This window comes from Camelus dromedarius, chromosome 6, assembly GCF_036321535.1.
Source record: "Camelus dromedarius isolate mCamDro1 chromosome 6, mCamDro1.pat, whole genome shotgun sequence".
Classification (NCBI taxonomy): domain Eukaryota; kingdom Metazoa; phylum Chordata; class Mammalia; order Artiodactyla; family Camelidae; genus Camelus; species Camelus dromedarius.
The window spans coordinates 29350208-29368826 of record NC_087441.1 but is presented as its reverse complement, the minus strand read 5'-3'; the positions used below and the strand labels follow the sequence as shown (position 1 = coordinate 29368826).

At 38.8% G+C, this 18619-nt stretch overlaps 1 protein-coding gene across 5 annotated transcripts in view; it reads left to right on the top strand.

The window, feature by feature from the left end:
* L3MBTL3 (L3MBTL histone methyl-lysine binding protein 3) overlaps positions 1 to 18619 on the top strand; it is a 108677-nt gene that overhangs the window by 17670 nt on the left and 72388 nt on the right. For 4 of the 5 annotated variants that reach the window (XM_031456309.2, XM_031456311.2, XM_031456308.2 and 1 more), the window contains 7 exons: positions 3939 to 4055; positions 10693 to 10804; positions 11173 to 11247; positions 12636 to 12795; positions 13898 to 14027; positions 16130 to 16214; positions 17720 to 17811. In XM_031456309.2, the coding sequence (XP_031312169.2) occupies positions 3954 to 4055; positions 10693 to 10804; positions 11173 to 11247; positions 12636 to 12795; positions 13898 to 14027; positions 16130 to 16214; positions 17720 to 17811 (756 nt within the window). In that variant the 5' untranslated portion in view covers positions 3939 to 3953. The remainder of the gene's footprint in view (positions 1 to 3938; positions 4056 to 10692; positions 10805 to 11172; positions 11248 to 12635; positions 12796 to 13897; positions 14028 to 16129; positions 16215 to 17719; positions 17812 to 18619) is intronic. The other variant, XM_064486703.1, reaches the window with a different exon arrangement.

Genomic DNA, 18619 nt, shown 5'->3' with positions numbered 1-18619 from the left:
GATTAATTCTTCCTCAGGCCTTTACAACCTAGTTCCTCTCTTGAGGATTAAGTCTTAATGATAAAGGAAGAAAGACTATTGAAGCATCTAGTAAACACCAATAGAAGATAGCTATGATTCAAAGAAATACAGGTTTTTTTTTTTCCTGTTTACTCTAAGTCATAGGAAAAAGAACCAAGATGTAGAATGTAGTATAATAACCAGGCCCTCTCTTGTCTTCACACAGTTTCCAACACGTTGCCAGTCTTATTCCACCACTTTACCCCTTGATTGATTTATAGTAACTTCCTTGAAGTATATAATTTCATTTCACAATTTCAGTTAATATCTCTCAAATACAGGGAAGACCTCCCTCTTAAATGTACATGCCGTCATCATTCCTCTAAAAAAAAAAGCAGTGATATTTGTCTAATATCATCAGATAGTCAGTTGGTATTCATACTTCCCCTCCTATCTAATAATCTTTTTGATAGTTTAAATCAGGGTCAAAACAAGATCTGTGAAATGCAGTATTGTGATCGGTTAATATGTCTGCTAAATCTCAATCTAAATTTCAAATTTCCTCTTTCATTTGTTACTATTTTTTATATTTTTTTTGTGTGCAGAAAATAAGTTTATAATTTTGTATAGCAGTGACTTTCAGACTTTTTGGATACAGGTCTCCTTTTTGCTCTAAAAAATGAAAAACCCAAAGAGCTATTGTTTGTGTGGGTTATATATGTATCTATATATATAGAGATATGTATTTATTGCATTAGAAATTAAAATATATTGGTTATTTATTTGTTATTTATTTATAACAATAGTAAGCCCATTACCTTGGTGTATATTAGCATATTTTTTGTGAAATACAATCATAGTTTCCAGAATTTAAAAGAAGTGAGAGAAGTAACACTGGTAGATTTTTGCAAATGTCTTTAATGTTTGCTTAGTAGAAGATAGTTGGATTCTTATATCTGCTTATGCATTCAGTCTGTTGAAATATGTTGTATTGGTTGAAGCATATGAAGAAAATCTGCTTCACACTGATACGGGGTTGGAAAAGGGAGGGATATTTGAAAATTTTCATTTCATGATGGTATTCTTCTTTAATATTACACCAAAACTTGACATGTGGTAGTTTCTTACAGGTGGGTTGCAGTATGCAGTTTGAAACCTAATAATGAGCTTTTTATACTTTGTTACATTAAAATCCATTGGTCTGTTTTGCCCTTTGAATGGATCCTTCAGCCATGCATAATTTTGAAACTTCAAGCATTGGTTGTTTGGAAAATACTCCTTCACTTGAGTTATGCAGATTTTCCAAATGTTGACTTATTTCTTTATGAAATATTGAAAAAAATCATACTCATAAATATTACCACCCATTGCCTTAGAAAAGTCTTTCGCTGCTGGGAAACTGTCAAGCTCATGGTGGTAGATACAAATTTTTCCAAAATGCTCGAATTGCTTCATTAGCAACAAATGCTGTCAGTGTTTTCCATGACGTGTCAGGCTCACTTCGTTTATTTTTAACAAAATATTTGCCAAATACCCAAACCTGAATAAACATAATTTTTTAAATAAAAGTCAGATTAAAAGCAGCTTGTTCAGCTTGCATCTCAAACAATTCACAAGTGCTTTTCCTTGAGATGACCATGGTACTTTGCCATGCATGAGTGTTTTATGCATACTTCTGTTTCATCACACAGAATATTGAAAAGATATATATTCAAATATCAAAACTTAATAATATGTTTTATTTTACTTCATCAAAGACGGTCTTTGGTGAAACTGACATTTGTTTCCTGTGAGTGCACGGGAGTGAAGAATAGAATGATTGCTACCTCACCTGGGTGCCCCTGCTCCTGCAGTTTTATCCACCATCAGTGTAAATACCAGTGTAATGAAGAAGGCAAATAATGTGGTAGTGTTTTTATGAAAATAATTTTGACTTCTTGCACCTTTTGAAAAGTTCTCAGGGTTCCCAGGATCCATGGACCTCGCTTTGAGAAATATTGCTGAAGAGTTTCTGACAGTCCGAATTTTGCTTCTTCATATCTTTGTGGTGTGATTTCCCATGTTCCTTTGACTCTGATATTTCCTGTAAATAGACTTGATACTTACATCAGGTTTGATTTAGCTTTTTCCTGGTAGGACTACTTCATAGATGGTGTTGGATTGGTATTCTTAGAAGACATTGATGGTTGTTGTCTAGAGCCATTATTTTAATGTTTCCAAATGGTTGTTTCAGTTCTATCGTTATTTCTTTGTTTACTAGCAAGGATTTTTTTTTTTTTTTTTTAAAGAGAGAGAAACTTCCTCTCACCAACAATTTGGTTACCCTTAGATACAGTTCTCATGGCTCTTATGCAATATAGGCAGGATGAATCCTTGTCTCTTTTTCCAAGTAATGAGTTGGTTCCCTTGTAGCCTCAAAAGGGGATCAGTGAGGTGTTCTTGGTTGGTTTGGAATGTTGTTATGAACTCATGAATTTGAACTTATTTGATGTGTTTCAGTTCACTACAGCTAGTGTGCTTACTTTGGGCAACAGAAACCTTTTCATTTTGGCTTCTGAGTCCTGTTAGTATGACGTCTGCTGTGTTTGATAGCTTCCTTGCTTATTTGACAGGATATTCCAGGCTCATCATGCACGTTTCCTGTCACCAAGCAGAAATCAGCTCCTTCTCTGGGAAGACCTGAGAGAAACGATATTTAGAGACACAGTCTGAGCACTAGACTGTTCACTACTGAGTTTTTTAAATTAATTAATTAATTTTAAATTGAAGTAAGGTCAGTTTACAGTGTTGTTTCAGTTTCTGGTGTACAACACAATGCTTCAGTCATACATGAATATATATATATTTGTTTTCATATTCTTTTCACCATAAGTTACTACAAGATACTGAGTATAGTTCCCTGTGCTATACAGTAGAAACTTGTTTATCTATTTTATATATAGTATTTAGTATCTGCAAGGACTGTTCATTACTGTCGATTGGTGGTGGTTTAGAGTGTGTGAGTGGACAAAGCTAGAAAATATGCATATTTTCTAAATATAAAATGCATCATGAAATCATACTGATACTTCCATTTAGATTTAGGACCCATTGATCTTTGATCACCTGTCAGTGACACCAGCAAAATTACTTATTTGTTATATCCCATGCCACACAGACAAAAGTCTCAGAGTAACTGTATTAAGACTACCATCAATGATACATGATAATGAAAAAGTTTGTTTTGAAATCTTTTTGAAAATAAAGCATTATCACAGTGTAGTTAGCCAAATTTGTTATCTTATCATAGCCTTATTGTGTTTGCTGTACATTTTTAGACTGTTTTCCTATTTCCCAGAACATCAACATAGCAGATATTTCAACTGAATTTAACAAATCCATTTATTGAAAGAATTAGTCACACTGTGTATTCATTGTATCGATAGAACAAACTTAATTACAAATTTAGCATAGATAGCAGTCAATAATGGACTGAATTTTCATTTCTTTTTTATCTAAATGACCTCTTTTTTCTTTTTCAGTATTTTATGTTGGATATTATCCTTTATCTATATCTAATCTCTTTTCAATGTCAGAGTATTAGGAAAAAAAAAAACTCTTTAGAGGGTGAAGAATTCTATCCATATGTCATGATTTTTTGTTTTAAGTGGATATGCTATGAGACAATGTATTCCTTTTCTTTTTAACAATAGCAAAAGTTTACTGTGACACCTTTTTACCTTAGAACTTTTATTAATATTATCTTCTGTAATTTACTATGAATTATACTAGAAAATATGTTCATGACATTTTTGAAGTAGTTATTTCTATATCTGTGGATATGGGATATTGTTATTAAGAAAATTATGTAATTTAGGGAAACTGAAGGAATGACCACTAAAATAACAACTGATTGTATGTAGAATATTTAGTGATATGCATTTTTTCCCCTTTTCCAGATTGAAAAATACATCATGACTGAGTCTGCCTCTAGCACAAGTGGCCAGGAGTTTGATGTATTCAGTGTCATGGATTGGAAAGATGGAGTAGGTACCTTACCAGGAAGTGACTTAAAGGTAAACTGTCTTTATTACATAAAATTGTATGTGTGTGTATCTCTGCTTGTGTGTTTGTTTTGTTTTTTTTTTTGTTTTGCTTTTGATTATTACTAAGATGAATGTGAGCACATACGTGAAATAAGAGTTAACAGAATTAAGCATAGTGATTTTGGTTTTATACAATGCATGGTCCTTAGCATCTCATGGTGATGAACTGCTGGTGGATTGGCAGAAGCCTTTGTCACTTGGGGGAGGAGACTAAAGAATATTTCTGCAGTCTGTACTCATTAGGTAGAAATTAATGTATAGTTTCAAGGAAGATCATTTCAGTTTTTACTCTGTCATGATGGCCAATATATGTAAAAGCAGCGGACTTAGAAGACCTAGCTTTGTGTGTTTTGTAGTAATAGGCTTTATAACTAAGGGAAAAACCACATTCCCTGTGAAAAAGAATTGTCTTATTTAAAAAGTGGGGAATGTTAAATATTGAATAAACAGTACTATTCACCTCCTTTGTTTATACTGTAACTCTTAAATATGGATTTTTATCTAATCCCTTGTTCAGAAGCTGGTCCTTCCTGTAGATGAGAACTCCCTCAGAGAGCAGTGCTTCAGTCCGCTCCTTTCCTAGGTGCTCACCCAGCCCCTTTGCCCCAGCCCCCTGCAGCCACCCCAGGACCACATCTGCTGCACCATGGTGCAGGGTTGTGCAAGCCCCTACCTGGAAAGCTGCCGCTCCCACCCCTCATTTCTGACTTGCTTTTGCTCTGATCCTGTCTCTGGGACCTTGAACCTGCCTGTGGCCCTTTGGACTTTGTGTTTGTACTTGGTCATTCAGGTATTTGAACTTCCTGTCTCCCTAACTGGCTGTCTCTTGGCTTGCCTTGGTAATGCTTGGCATTCTGGCCTGTCTTGAATATAGAAATTCCTGCCCCCTAATACTGACGTCTTGGAGTTCAGTCCCTTTTAGTGGCTACTTGGCAAGTATCTGAGTTGAGCCAAAACTGTCCTAGTTCAAGACCTCAGTGGTGATATTTGGACAGTTTGCCTCTTATTGGAAGAAAACTACTTAGATTTTAGTTGGTTTAGGTTTAATTAAGTGCAGTGTGCCAACATATCTGAGTTTAGTTTAACAAAAACACTGCAGTGAGATTTAGTGAAATCTGGAGATGAGATTTCGTTTTTAGTTTTAGTTCTGTGTGACCTTGAACAAGTCAGTTAATCTCTTTGGATCCAGTTTCCTCTTTGGTAAAATAAGGAATTAAATGAATACCAAGGATTTTATCTGCTCTAACATTCTCCAAATGTTCATCTGGATTAAATATGATAGAACCGGAGTGCTGAAATTTTTGAGAAAGAAAAGCTGTTCCAGATTCTGATAGTGTCAGCCATGTATTAGCTACATGAGCTTTGTCAGATTACTTAAATTCTAAGTTTCAGAATTTTTATCTATAAAATGGGATATAGGATTTAGGTCATAAGGTGGTCATAGGATTGAAAAAAGTAATATATGTAAAGCACTTAAATTTTATCTTTTACTGCTTCATGGTATGTTTTGTAAACTGCTTTTTTTTTTTTTTGATTGCTTCTGTCTCTTATTTTTCATATACATCTTTATCCCTTTTCTTCTGAGTGGCTTTTTGTGTGTGTGTCAGGTGGATGATGAAATTTGTCATTTTTGTTCTGTTAAGTTTTGATGATGGAGTGAAGTCTCCATCCCTAAAGAAATTTAGATTGCCTTAAGGTTTTCTAAGTAATGGATTTTAGGAATTAACCTATTACTTTTATTAAGGTAATCAGGTAATTAAGCCACTTAGTGGGTATTATAATCTGGGTTATTTGATTTGACTTTTAGGCTCATCTAATTACCTGGGTAATTGCCATGTATCCAGTTCACTTTATGTGCTGTTGACAGTTTGATTTAAAAAAATATTTAAAAAATATTTTCTACTTTATAATCCTTTTTATCTGTGGAGGCTCAGAGACTAGCCAGTTGATTATATTACTTAGAATTTCTAATTCGCTTGCTCTTAATATTAAAATTTAAGTTGTTTAAGAGGTGTGATTGAGAAATCGATTTTTCACAATTAAGTTATTGGAAAGAACGTTGAATAAATCATGAAATCTACTCTCTCACATCATGCTTTGCTTGTTTTACACTCTGGAAGCTTCTCTTTTTAATGGGCAAAGGCATGTGGGTTTCCTGATGTGCCATCCCTGGGACAGCCAACTGAAGTTCATTCGGCTGGTACGTGGCGGTCAGGGTCTTATCATGGGAACAGGTTTTTTTGCTTGTTTGTTTGTTTTGTTTAATTTTTTTTTATTGAGTTATAGTCAGTTTACAATGTTGTGTCAATTTCCAGTGTAGAGCACAAATTTTCGGTTATACATGAACATGCATATATTCATTGTTGCATTCTTTTTCGCTGGAACAGGTTTTTATATGCTTCAGTTTATTGCTGTTTTGAAAGAATTTTTCCCTGTAAGAGCCTCATGATTGCTGGCCAATCAACTTATATTACTCTTCTGCTCAAAATCCTTTAGCAGTTTCCTGCATCTGTGGTGGTAAAGTTCAAGCCCCGTAAGTTTACCACAGAAGCTTTTTGGTGGCCTAGCCCCTGCTTTCCTCTCCAGCTGCATCTCGTTTCACTCCTCCGTGCCTTCCGGTTCCCTTCCCAGTCCAGGCAGCTAGTTGAAGGCATTCCATCTTGGTCGCTTTTACTGTTTCCTGTTGCTGGAATCCCCTTTCCCCTCTTGACACTGGTCTAACCAGCCCTTACCTGACACAGCGCACAGGCTCCTGATTTGGGTGCAGTAGCGGAAAGAATAGAGAACTTGCTCCATCTTTTCATTTAATTCTCGTGTTTAAACCACTTGAGGTAGTTTCTGTCACTGTCGTCCGTTTACAGATGGGGAAACAGAGGCCTGGGGTGGTTAAGTCACTTGCTCAAGGTCAGGTAGTTATTGGCAGAACCGGGTCTTAACAACCAGCCTTTTCTGATTTTAAAATTCTCTTCCCACTGCTATACTACAGTCTAACAAGAGAAATGTTTTTATATCAAAAGAGATGAGAGGAAAATGTTACAGCAATTTAGAAGAGGTGTTACTTTAGCTGGAGGGATCAGGAAGGCTTTGGGAGCAGATGTCATGTGAGCTTTAGGTGCCTGAAAATAGGTAGGAGTTTGTGTGAAGACTTTCGGGGGCAGGGACGGGGGAGAGAAGAGGACCTCCAGGAGAGGGACTAGCATCCGAAATGCAGTGATAGGAGAGAACGACAAGTGTCCACTGGCCTTCTTGAAAATGTTGTAGTCATTAACAAGACATTGTTGCTTAAACAAGCTTTGGAAACGTTACCATTGCCTAATTTATTTCTTTAAAACTTAAACTGGTGTTTGTAGATTAATATCAAGGCCAGCTGTAAGATCAGGCAGGCAACTAAGCGATAAGGCTCGTGGGAAGGTTCATGGTAGGGTTTGCTGTCCCTAAACGATTTCTCTACCCGAACTTCTTATGATGTCTGAAATTTATATGCAGAGAATTATTCCTCTGGGTCATAAAGATTTAGTCTCCTGGAGTCCCTCAGTTAAAATGTAGGTACACTCCTGAGAGCGATAGCATCTTATCTCGTAAGAATAGTTGCCACTTAAGGGAGAGCAAGACCCAGCAGCAGCGATGCAGAAATCCAACTGGAAAATTCACTGCACTCTTAGTGCAGGGTACCTTGTCTTGACAGACACTCAAAACAGTTCAGTTATTAAATATCTTTGCCCTTAAAACAGATTGGTAAGTAGAACTCTCATGTCAACATAGAAAGTAATAAAAATAGTAACCTCAGCAGTCTCTTTTAATGATCTACTATTAAAGACGGGCAAAAATAGACAAAAGATCTTTGCCTCTACAAGCAAAAATAAGGAGGAGAATGAATCACCTAACGGCGGTTTAAGCCAAGACAAACAAACAAAACCTTTACAACCCCTTATGTATTTCAGGCATATAGTAATCTTCTGATTGACCTGGATGTATCCACTAGCAGAATGAGTGACATTGTCAGCTGATGTGTGTGATTTGCTTAATGAAGCCCTTTTGTAAAGTTTATAATTTTGACATTCTTGTTTGTAGAATGGAGTCATTTGCTAATTTTTTATAGTGCTTTTTAGATATCTAGGTTAAAAGAACTAATAACTTAAAAAAAAAAAAGAATTGAAAGTGATCATATTAAGTTTCCATGGTTCCAGCATCATTCATAAAAGCATTACCAATTTCAGAACCTGAGTGTTTTATTGGAGAAAAAATGTTAGGAAATGTGTCAGTCTTTCTGGAATTCCATCTGTGGAACTCAGTCATGTCAGCAACACCTAACTAACAACCTATGTTGCCCAACATTTTTTATAACCATAGTAATATTGTGGAAGAAACAAGAAATCCAAATTGTGAAGTCAGAAAAAGAATTGATCTCTATGTCTTTTTGCATATGATGGTATACTTTGAAAACACTTTGAGCTTACTTTTGAGATAAAGTAACTTGGATTAGAGTAGATGCTTTTAAGTTTTTTTCAAGGTTATAGGATGCCTTTGAGAATATGATAAAAACTTATGAATCCTATCCCCAGATAAATATATGTGCCTTTACAATAATTTTGCATATATGTCATGGGATTTATCAGCCTCTAAAGTCCATTCATGGGTCCCTGGCTTACAGGAGGTAACTGTGTCTTTAAATGCCATTGCATCTTTACTTTGTGCTTAGACTGTAGATCACTTACTGGCAATAACTATTAGGAGAAGGAGAAGGAGAAAATAACTGGGATTAAATGTTATATTATGGAAATAATACCTTTTAACTTTGAAAGTATTTGAGCCTAAAGCTTCCAAGTGTCATAGTCTGATTTTTTATTTCAAGTTTTCACTCAGCAGTGTTCTCTTTCCCAGCATTTGAAGTGCCAGGGTGGTTTGTAGTGAACAGCAATGTGGAACCTTAAACCATGGGAGACTTTCTGTGTGATGTAAACGTTTGGTGTTATTCGCCATGTTTCCCATTTGTCAGAAAAGTTTAACATCAACATATAATAAAAGTAGAACTGCTTACCTGGGCTGATGCCAGTTTAAAAAATTTTTCATTCAGAATTGATTTTCTGCCAAATTTTTAAATATCGTTCATTAATAATCATGATGGCTTGGTTTTTCTACTATTGCCCAGTAGATGGTACTGTCAGCTTTATTTTGAAATATTCTGTTTTCAGAGTTGATCATTTAAAAATTATTTTTTTCCCCAAAAGTAAAGTTATTTTTAGCTCTTTCCCTTCCAATTGACTTTTTACCACCTCCTAAACTGACATTTTTAGGTGAACCCACTAGGTTTAGTATATACATTTTACGTGGGAACTTGCATCTGGAGTGTATAACAGGGAGAAAACATTTTCACTTTCCTTAACTGTTTCAGCTTGTTCAGTCTAGAAAGCTTTTTACTGATGATGGACTATGTGCAGAAAATTGTTTAAGGTGCTCTTTTCACCTGGTAGAAAGAATAGTTAATAAGAAAGGTGTAGTTTTTGCTTAAGATTTTTCTGGCTTGTAGTGTGCATCTGGTTTGGTAAAATAGATCATTCTGTTGGCATGCTGATTAAATAAATTTTTAGATTAAGAAATGGAAGGCCTCATTTAAATACTGCATATTTGCATGCTCATATATATTTCTGTGAGAGATCTAGAAACTTTAAGCAAAAAGTTTTATAATCCTTTTGAATTTTGAGCTGTCTAGCTCTTCATCCCCTGTTAAAGTTAGATCTCTAAAGTCATTCTGTTTTATGGAAAAACAAAAGAAATACCGAATGACTTTGAACTTCATGAATGTGAGAGTAAAGTTAGCTGTTTCAGGGAGGATGGGGCCCCTCCCTGCACACAGGTAGTAGTGAAAAGCCTTCAACACATATACAGGATGTCTGAGAAATTGTAGAAGAATATTTGGTTTGAGGCTTTCTGGGAGGTGAGAGGAAATTTTCAATATTTGGAGTCAAAATGTCCATGAAATCAAAATACCCTTACTTTTTAGTAATAAAATTGGCCACGAGCTAGGAGACTTGGTTAGAAAGGAGAACTCTAAAGAACGGTGAAAGAGGAAGTGTGGGGCCGGAGGACCCGTGACTCATGCTCAGCCGTCCTTGTTTACATCTTGGAATATGAGGCTAGGAATGCAAAGGTCGTAATTTCCAGAATAGCAGCACTCCTTTTCTTTAAACTAGGTGAACTAGGGTGAGACAGGTTGATTCCTGGGAAAACAGTAATTCTCCTTATACTTAACTTTGATGATTAAATAAGCAGTAATATGAAATAAGAAAAAGAAATTTTAGCAAAATTTAAAAAAATAGTGTTTGAAGTTACAAGCCGTATCAGTGAGCTGGCAACTCCACAGGATGGTTCAGGTGTGGTTGTTTGTGTCCTTAAGGAGCGTGTTGCTGCTTTGTTCTATTCTTGCTTCCCAGAATTCCAAAATTGGTTAATGTAAGGCGCTTAATAGTGGTAGTGAGCTGATCTAGATATAATTATTTAAATTAACTTTTAAAACCTAATTCACTTGCTGAAAAACTGTACCAGCCATTAAATGATGACTCTTCTGAGCACTTTTGTAAATTTTGCCTCTTTCTACCTTTGTCGATAGTTTCGCGTAAATGAGTTTGGAGCCCTGGAAGTTATTACAGATGAGAGTGAGATGGAAAATGTTAAAAAAGCAACAGCTACTACAACCTGGATGGTACCAACTGCGCAAGAAGGTAAGAATGGGTCATCTGGATGGCCATTTCTTTCTTTGGAGAGTTTTACAGTAAGAACATCTAAGGTTTTATAATAGGCTGCAACTTTGAAAATCCTGGGTGATCGTCTTGTCACATATTCTTAGGTAAATTTCTATAATGAAACTGATATGGAACCAGCTTTTATATTTTTAAATAACTTGAAACTGTCTTCTTTTCTAATGCCAGATCTGTCATAGCACAAAGTTAATTGGAAATTATCAAGTATTACCATGTTGTCATAGCCTACCCAGGTGATATTAGCCAAAAGCCTGCCACTTTTTTCTCATCTACTCCGATGGTTGTAACTAACACCTATATGCTGATGACTCCTAAATCTATATCTCCAGCCCCGACCTCTCCCCCGAGCTCCAGGCCCGTATTTCCACCTGCCTACTGGACATCTCCACCTGGATGTCCCACAGGTACCTCAAACTCCACATGTCTGAAATGCAATTCATTTTCTATTTCTTTCTCCCCTCCCCACAACCTGCTCTTTCTTCTGTAGCCCGCATATCAGTTGACGGTAGCACCACCCACCCCACGGACAAGCAAGAAATCTAGGAGTCATCCTGAATTTGTTCTCCCCCAGCCCCACAGCCTGTTACTTAATCCTTTTGGTTTTTATTTCCTAAGTATGTCTTGGATCTGGCCTTTTCTGCCTATTATCACTGCCACTGCCCTAACTTAGACCCTGATCCCTTCTCACCTGAACTACTGCAGACGTATCCTAAAGAATCACTCTGCTTCTGATTTCCCCTAATTTATCCAGCACACCGAAGTCAGAGGAACTTACATAGATTGCTTATCTGATGCTTCACCAATTTCTTATTGTCTCTAGCAAAGATCTGGGTGACCCGCACCCACCTGCTTGCTTTGTCTCTTTGTTCTCTGTTCTGTTCTTTGAACGCTGTGTTCTGGCGGGGCCAGCAGCACTGAATTACATCAAACTCTCCCAACTCCGTGCGGTTTCATGCTTCCTTGCCTTTGCTCGTGCTGTTTCTCTTGGCTGGGATGCCGTTTCTCTCTTTGTCCATTTGGTAAATTCCTCCTTGGCCTTCGAACCCCTGTTGAGGCTTATATCAGAAAATCTTTCCTTGACCTCCCCCCAGGCCGGATGAGTCACCTCTGCCTCTGTGCTACTTCTGGACCTTGTTCATACTTCAATTATTGCATGCATCACATTCTATTATAAATGCCGGTTTTCTTGCCTGTCTTCTCTCCTAGACTGTGAGCTCTCTTGGGCAAGGTCTGTGCTGTCATTATCAGTGTCTAGCGTAAATTGGTGCCTAATAAATGTTTGCTGAATGATTGATCAGCCAGCCTAGTGATTCAGGTGAAAGGAAACGTGAGCTCCTGTGGATGGCATGGATTCGGGAGACCTGCTGCATTAAAAGTAGACGAGAAAAACGTTGCTTTAGCCCATTAAGTAAAACATGATATAACGTAGATAACCCTTTTAACAAATTGTCAAAAAGATACCGCTGCATAAGAGTCTATATATGGATGGTTTCATCTTCTGAATTTAGTGACCGTGAGATTGTCTTCATTTTACTCAGACAAGCTTCTGCTTATCTTTTCTGCAGGGTGGTTTTTGTTATGTAAATAATTCGGGTGATGCCAATGGGGCCCATCCTCTTCTCCCCACCAAACGCTGTAGTTTGATCATTCATTCAACAAACATCATTCTTTTATTGTGTTGCTAACAAAATTATTAGAAGAAAAAATATACGTGTATTTTAAGTGTTTGTTGTCACAGTTTTATTTTTATTTTTTATATATATTTTTTTGTCTCCTTCTTCTCATCTTCTAGTCTTTTCTGAGAAGACTGGGATGCCTTTCAGGTTGAAAGATCCGGTGAAAGTGGAAGGCCTTCAGTTCTGTGAGAACTGCTGCCAGTACGGCAGCGGAGACGAGTGTCTTTCTGCAGGAAACTATTGCAGCCAGAACTGTGCACGGCATCTCAAAGACAAGTAGGTTTTTGCCCCCATCCCATCTGTTAAATGAGTTTGAGAGTCCAAGATCACGGTGCTTGGGGATACAGAGGTTTTGTGCTTGCTCTCTGACATCTGTCACCGAAAGATGCCTCCCCCCACCCCCGAAGACTTTCCCCCAGGGGCCCTTGGACCTTGTACCCATTATTGGACCTGGTGACCCCAGTCATGTCTCTGCCCCCTTCTTTAGACTTTTGTTTACATTAAGTGGATTGCTCCCTAGCCGAGAGCATTTAGGTTTCTTTGGGCTCTGTACACATTTTAATGATACTGGTGCTTATGGAAACACTTGTTTATATTTGGGGGTTCTTAGGCGAGTGAGCTAAAACTCCACAGCTGGAGTAAAGCTTTTCCTGATTGGGAAGCAGCTCCACGGCACAGGGAGCAATGTAGTGAGTTGTGTTGTGGCTGAGCTCAGGACAGACTGAGGGTTACGAGACAGCTGTGACCAATGGTGGTGGGGGACTGTCTGACCAGGTCAGCTTATCATCCAGAAAGTGTGTTTCTTGCATATGATTGTTTACTACAAATAAATGACTTGACATTTATGTTTTAGTGGAGTTTCCCATGTGTTTTAATCAGCACAGACTTGGGAATCGTCTGTTTTTGTTGGCCAACTGATATTTTACAAAGTTACACTTGGCCTTTTTCAGTTGGACTTGGCATTCTTAATAATTGCTAGAACTTAGCTTTAAAATTGCCCTGAAGACTAGAATATCTCTCAGTGGTTGATTCTTTTATTAGTATGGATGGCAGCTGTGAAAGACAAGTAATTTAAAACTTATTAGAACCTTTTTCACATGTAGCCTGGTCCCATTTTTAAATTACATAATTAATTATCTGATTCTAATAAATAATTAATTACGTAAGTTAACATATAGGCTAATTTCCACTCTCAACCTTGACAGTGTCATGCGTGATATTGGTTTGAAGTGTCTCTTATCTGTGATATTTTTATATATACACATTTCTCCTAGGAGTTACATACTTTTTAAAAAATAATGTTTGCGTTGATAATCAACATGTAGATATTTGATAGGTTTTGTTTCCTGACATTCTTTTGCGTTCATAAATACAACAGAGATCAGAAGGAGGAAAGGGACGTGGGAGAAGACAACGAGGAGGAAGATCCTAAGTGTAGTCGGAAGAAAAAGCCAAAGTTATCTCTGAAGGCCGACTCCAAGGAGGAGGAAGAGCGAGATGACGAGATGGTTAGTGCTCGCGGGGCTGCTTCTGAAGCCGGGAGTGCCGTGGTCCAAGGCACTGGCTGTGGAGCCAGTTACCTGAGTTCAAATGCTGGTTCCGGGACTCTGTTTTACCATCAGCAAGTTACCTAGCTGCCCTCTCTGCGAGTTGCTGTCCTCATCTCAGAATAGGAATAATAAGTCCCCCTTCCTCAGGGTGAAGAAGTAGGAGGTCCTGGACTTCATTGTTGGGGTGAGAGAGGCAGTAGCAGAACCTTCAGTTCCACACATGAATTTTAAATTCCTCTCGACAGCAAAATGCCAATCTCATTTTGGTCAATTGCAGACGTCTCATAAAACCATGTGAGTAGGTAGAAAATGGCAGATAAATGTCAGGTGGTATATTTGGGGAAAACTCATTCAGAATGTGCTAATTAAACAATAAATATCTCATCTGTAAAGTATTAGTAGCTCTATGAAAAGAGAACTTGGAGGTCTCAAAGCATTCTCCTTAAGATCAATATTGAGCAGCGATTGTTCGCTAGTCACCATTCTGGGAGCTGGGAGTGCAGGGATGAATAAGGTAGCAGGACAGAGTCTCTCTCTTCTCAGGGACCTTACCTTCTTGTTAAGGGGACTTATAGTAAATAAAATAAATGGGAAATGTCAGCCTGTGATAAGCGCGATGCTGAGAATTACAGTAGGGCAGTAAGATTATCTGACTGCTCTAAGTTGGGTTATCAGGAGGGGTGGCATGGACAGTGTGATCTGAATAATAAGAAGGAGCTTGATACGTAAAGTTAGGAGTGAGGAGCCGCCCAGGGCAATGCCAGGGAAGTCTGTAAGGTAAGGACAGATGTCTGTGAGTCTGTTTCTGTTTTGTATATAAGTTCATTTGTCTTTTCTTTTTTTTAGATTTCACATATGAGTGATATCATATGGTATTTTCCTTTTTCTTTCTGGCTTACTTCACTTAGAATGACATTCTCCAGGGCCATCCATGTTGCTGCAAATGGCATTATTTTATTATTGTGCTGTACACCAGAAATTGACACCACATTGTAAACTGACTATACTTCAATTAAAAAAATACACACAGAAAGAAAAAAGAATATGCATAGCATGTTTTGTTTAAAGAAGTAAAGAAGACAAGGTAGTTGAGCCTTGAGAATTAGGGGAGAGTGGAGTAAGATGAGGCTGAAGATGTCTGTGTGGTCCAGGGCTTTGTGTTAAACCAGAGCAGTGAGTTTTCGTTTTATTCTGAGTGTGATGGGAAGCCACTGGAAAGCTGAAGGCAAGAGGATACTTTGATATGATTAATGTTTTAAAATGATCACTCTGGCTTTGACATGTGAGAGGAAGACTCGGATCAGGGAAACCAGTTAGAAGTTCATTGCAAGAGACCAGAGGGCTAGAGGGCTGTGCGAGATCGAAGTCAGTGGACTTGGGATACATGCTAGAGGTAGGGTTGTCAGGGGGCGTGAGGGAAAGAAAAAAACTAGGGCTAACCCCTAGATTTTTGGCTTGAACAGTTGTGCCATTTCGTGAGAATGGGAAGGCCAAGAGTGGAACGTGGAATCTGGAGGCCTTCGGCTGTCCTGAGTTTGAGATGGCTTTTTAGACATCCAAGTGAAGAGCCCACGTAGGCATCTGGATTCATGGATGTGGAGTCAGGGAGGCAGTCAGGGCTGGAGGTGCGTAGACTGGGGATGTTTGGCAGACAGGTAATCTTTAAAATCTAGGGAGAGGGATGAAGTAGAGAAGAGAAGGGGGCTGGACTGCAGGAGGACATCAGCAAGGGGGCTGAGAAAGAGGGGCCAGTGAGGTACGAGGGAAACCAGAACAGAGTGGTCAAGGAGCTGGAAGAAAAAAGCGTTTCAAGGAGGCGGGAGCAGTATCTGTACTATTAACAGCGTGTAATTCTTGGAAATGTTCTTATTTTGTGAGGACCTCAGGCCAAAAGCAACACAGTTCTCAAGTGACCTATATTCTTACTTTCTGTAAAAGTTATGAAGTGAAATTGAAGAACCGTACAGAAAAAATGATGCTTTCTGACAGCTCTCTAGCTTTTCATTGGTGCCAGTTTCATGAACTTTTTAAAACCTGTAAACTTTTCTTCCTTCTTGTAGGAGAACAAACAAGATGGGAGAATCCTGAGGGGCTCCCAGAGGGCCCGAAGGAAACGGCGAGGTGATACGGCCGTGTTAAAGCAGGGTGAGCGGGTGGGAGGAAGATTTTACTTGCAGCTTTATGAAATCGAACATGTTTCACCCAGGTAGACATTTTAGTCTTAATTGTCATGCACACTCTGGCAGGTTAAGTGTTGTTTGGCGGTTTTCTTTGATTAAATGAGCCAATAAAAGAGTTTATAAGAAGTAGATGGGGGGGAAGAGTGGAAATTAGTAACTTTTGAGTAGTGTCAGGGCAAACTTGAGACTGTTTTCCGTTATTTACTTTTCCATCAAGTAGGTTTCTTCTGCTTCAGCACTTTTACTACAACTTCTGTTCTTGTTCATTTCCTAAGATGATAGATTTTTAATGTTTCTTCTCGATCACAACCTCCTGACATGGCACTGTTTTTCCTTTCTTTGTTCCTCAAGGAACACTTTATTCTCATGAGGAATCTCGTCCTCGGGCCCTGCCCTTCAGTACTTGGTGGATGAACTGGCTGCCTTATTCGTCATGGACCTTGGGTCCTCTCCATAGACGCCTCTGTGTGCTGCACTAGGCTGTATCCCAGGGACCTTCCTGTTAGCTCATGGCACCGTGCACAGCCCCACTTCCAGCCCACCAGCCACATTGTCCCTCCAAAACGGGGCCCGAACCCAGCGCTTCTCTTCAGGGCTGGGCTGCATTCTTCGTTCATTCATCTCTTAATTCCTCAAAAAGAGTTTTGAGATATTTCTACCTGTGAGCAGACAGCCTAACTTTTACATTTCAGAGATGACCTTCTATTTTTATGTCACGGAGATTAAAGGGAGTAAATAATCTTCAGTTACTCTGCCTCTATCCTTCAGTTCTACTCCCAGGGCCCTGGCTGGTCCGTGACCTTGCTCCTTCAGTCTCTCCCCGACTTGAGTTCTTCCACTGTTTTCCCCTTCATGAGCTTCATCACTGCCTGTTCTGATCCCACCCCTAAAATACCTTCCCCCCAATTTTACTGCCCGTCAAGTCGTTACACTCTTTCTTTCATTTTTCATTTTTTGTCAACTTAATCCCAAATAAAGTTGATAAGAGCTGCCTCGATATTTATCACTTACGTGTTCTTTTGCTGCTTGAGATCTGGCCCTTGATACATTGATTTTTTTCCCCCTCTCCAGGATTAGCGGCCAGTCCCCAAACACTTAGCACTCTGGCCTTTTCTTGATCCTCAACTTCTTGATCCCTTAGGACAACATTTTGAGCCTCCTGCGTCCAGAAGCTCTCACTTCCTGTAGCTTCCATGATACTGTTCTATCTTGGCTTCCTACTACGTCGTCTTCATTTACACTAAGTTCTTCTATCTTCTACCCTTGTCCCTGGATATACACATAGTTCACTTCTTAGCTCTCATTTCTTTGGAAGAGGAGCCAGGAAAAGAGACTGGCAGATACCAGCCATGGAAGTAAGAGGCGAGCCAGGCCTGGGAGTGGCTAGGGAAGTGAGAAGTCGCAGTATACCTACCACTCTGCTTTCTCAGATCTGGACATCCTGTCATTTTTGTCTCCCTTGGCTTTCAGGTTTGCCTCCAAAAGGAAAGAAAGCTTGGTGCTGGGCATCCTACCTGGAAGAGGAAAAAGCTGTGGCAGTGCCAGCGAAGCTGTTCAAGGAGGTACGGGCCCTTCCAGAAGGCGTTGTCTGTAAGAGCGGGGGCTGGAAAGCTGGTCTGGAATTAGTATTGCCGTTCCTACTGTCTGTTTAGGAAATGTGACTAGGGATAATCTCTCAAACGTATTGTTTCTCATATGTGGAGGGTCACCTCCCAGGGCAGCTGGCCTTATGTGCGTACACCTTCCCTAGTGCCACATGCACAGGCACACACACCTCCCCTATTGCCACATGCACAGGCACACACACACACACACACTCTTTTCAACATTTACCAGGCTTTCATGCATTTATTTTGAGAAGGATGCTTCTACTACTACTGAAAAACTAGTAGATAAAGAAAAACCGGCATGCAGTGTCATGTCAACATCATGGCTTTGGGAGAATAAAAATGAGTTACTGAGGTTTACATAATATCACAACAAAACATCTACAAATGGCTTACTATATGAACTATAATGAAAATATTTTGTCATAAGTGATTTAAAATCAGTAAAAGTAGTTCTGAGTAGGAGCTGCTGTCCATGGGCTAAACCAGGGGTCAGTAAACCTTTTCCATAAAGAGAGATAGAAAATATTGTAGACTTCGTGGGGCATGTGGTCTTAGTTGTAAATCAACTCTGTTCTTGCAGTGAAAGCAGCCAAAGACAGTATATAAATGAATGAACTATGGCCATATTCCAGAAAAACTTTATTTACAAAAACAGGTGGTGGGCTGGATTTGACACAAAGACTGGTTTACAGACCCCTAGTTTAAATTATTTAATTATATTTAATCATGGTATGAAATGAATCTGCCGTCAATACCGTGT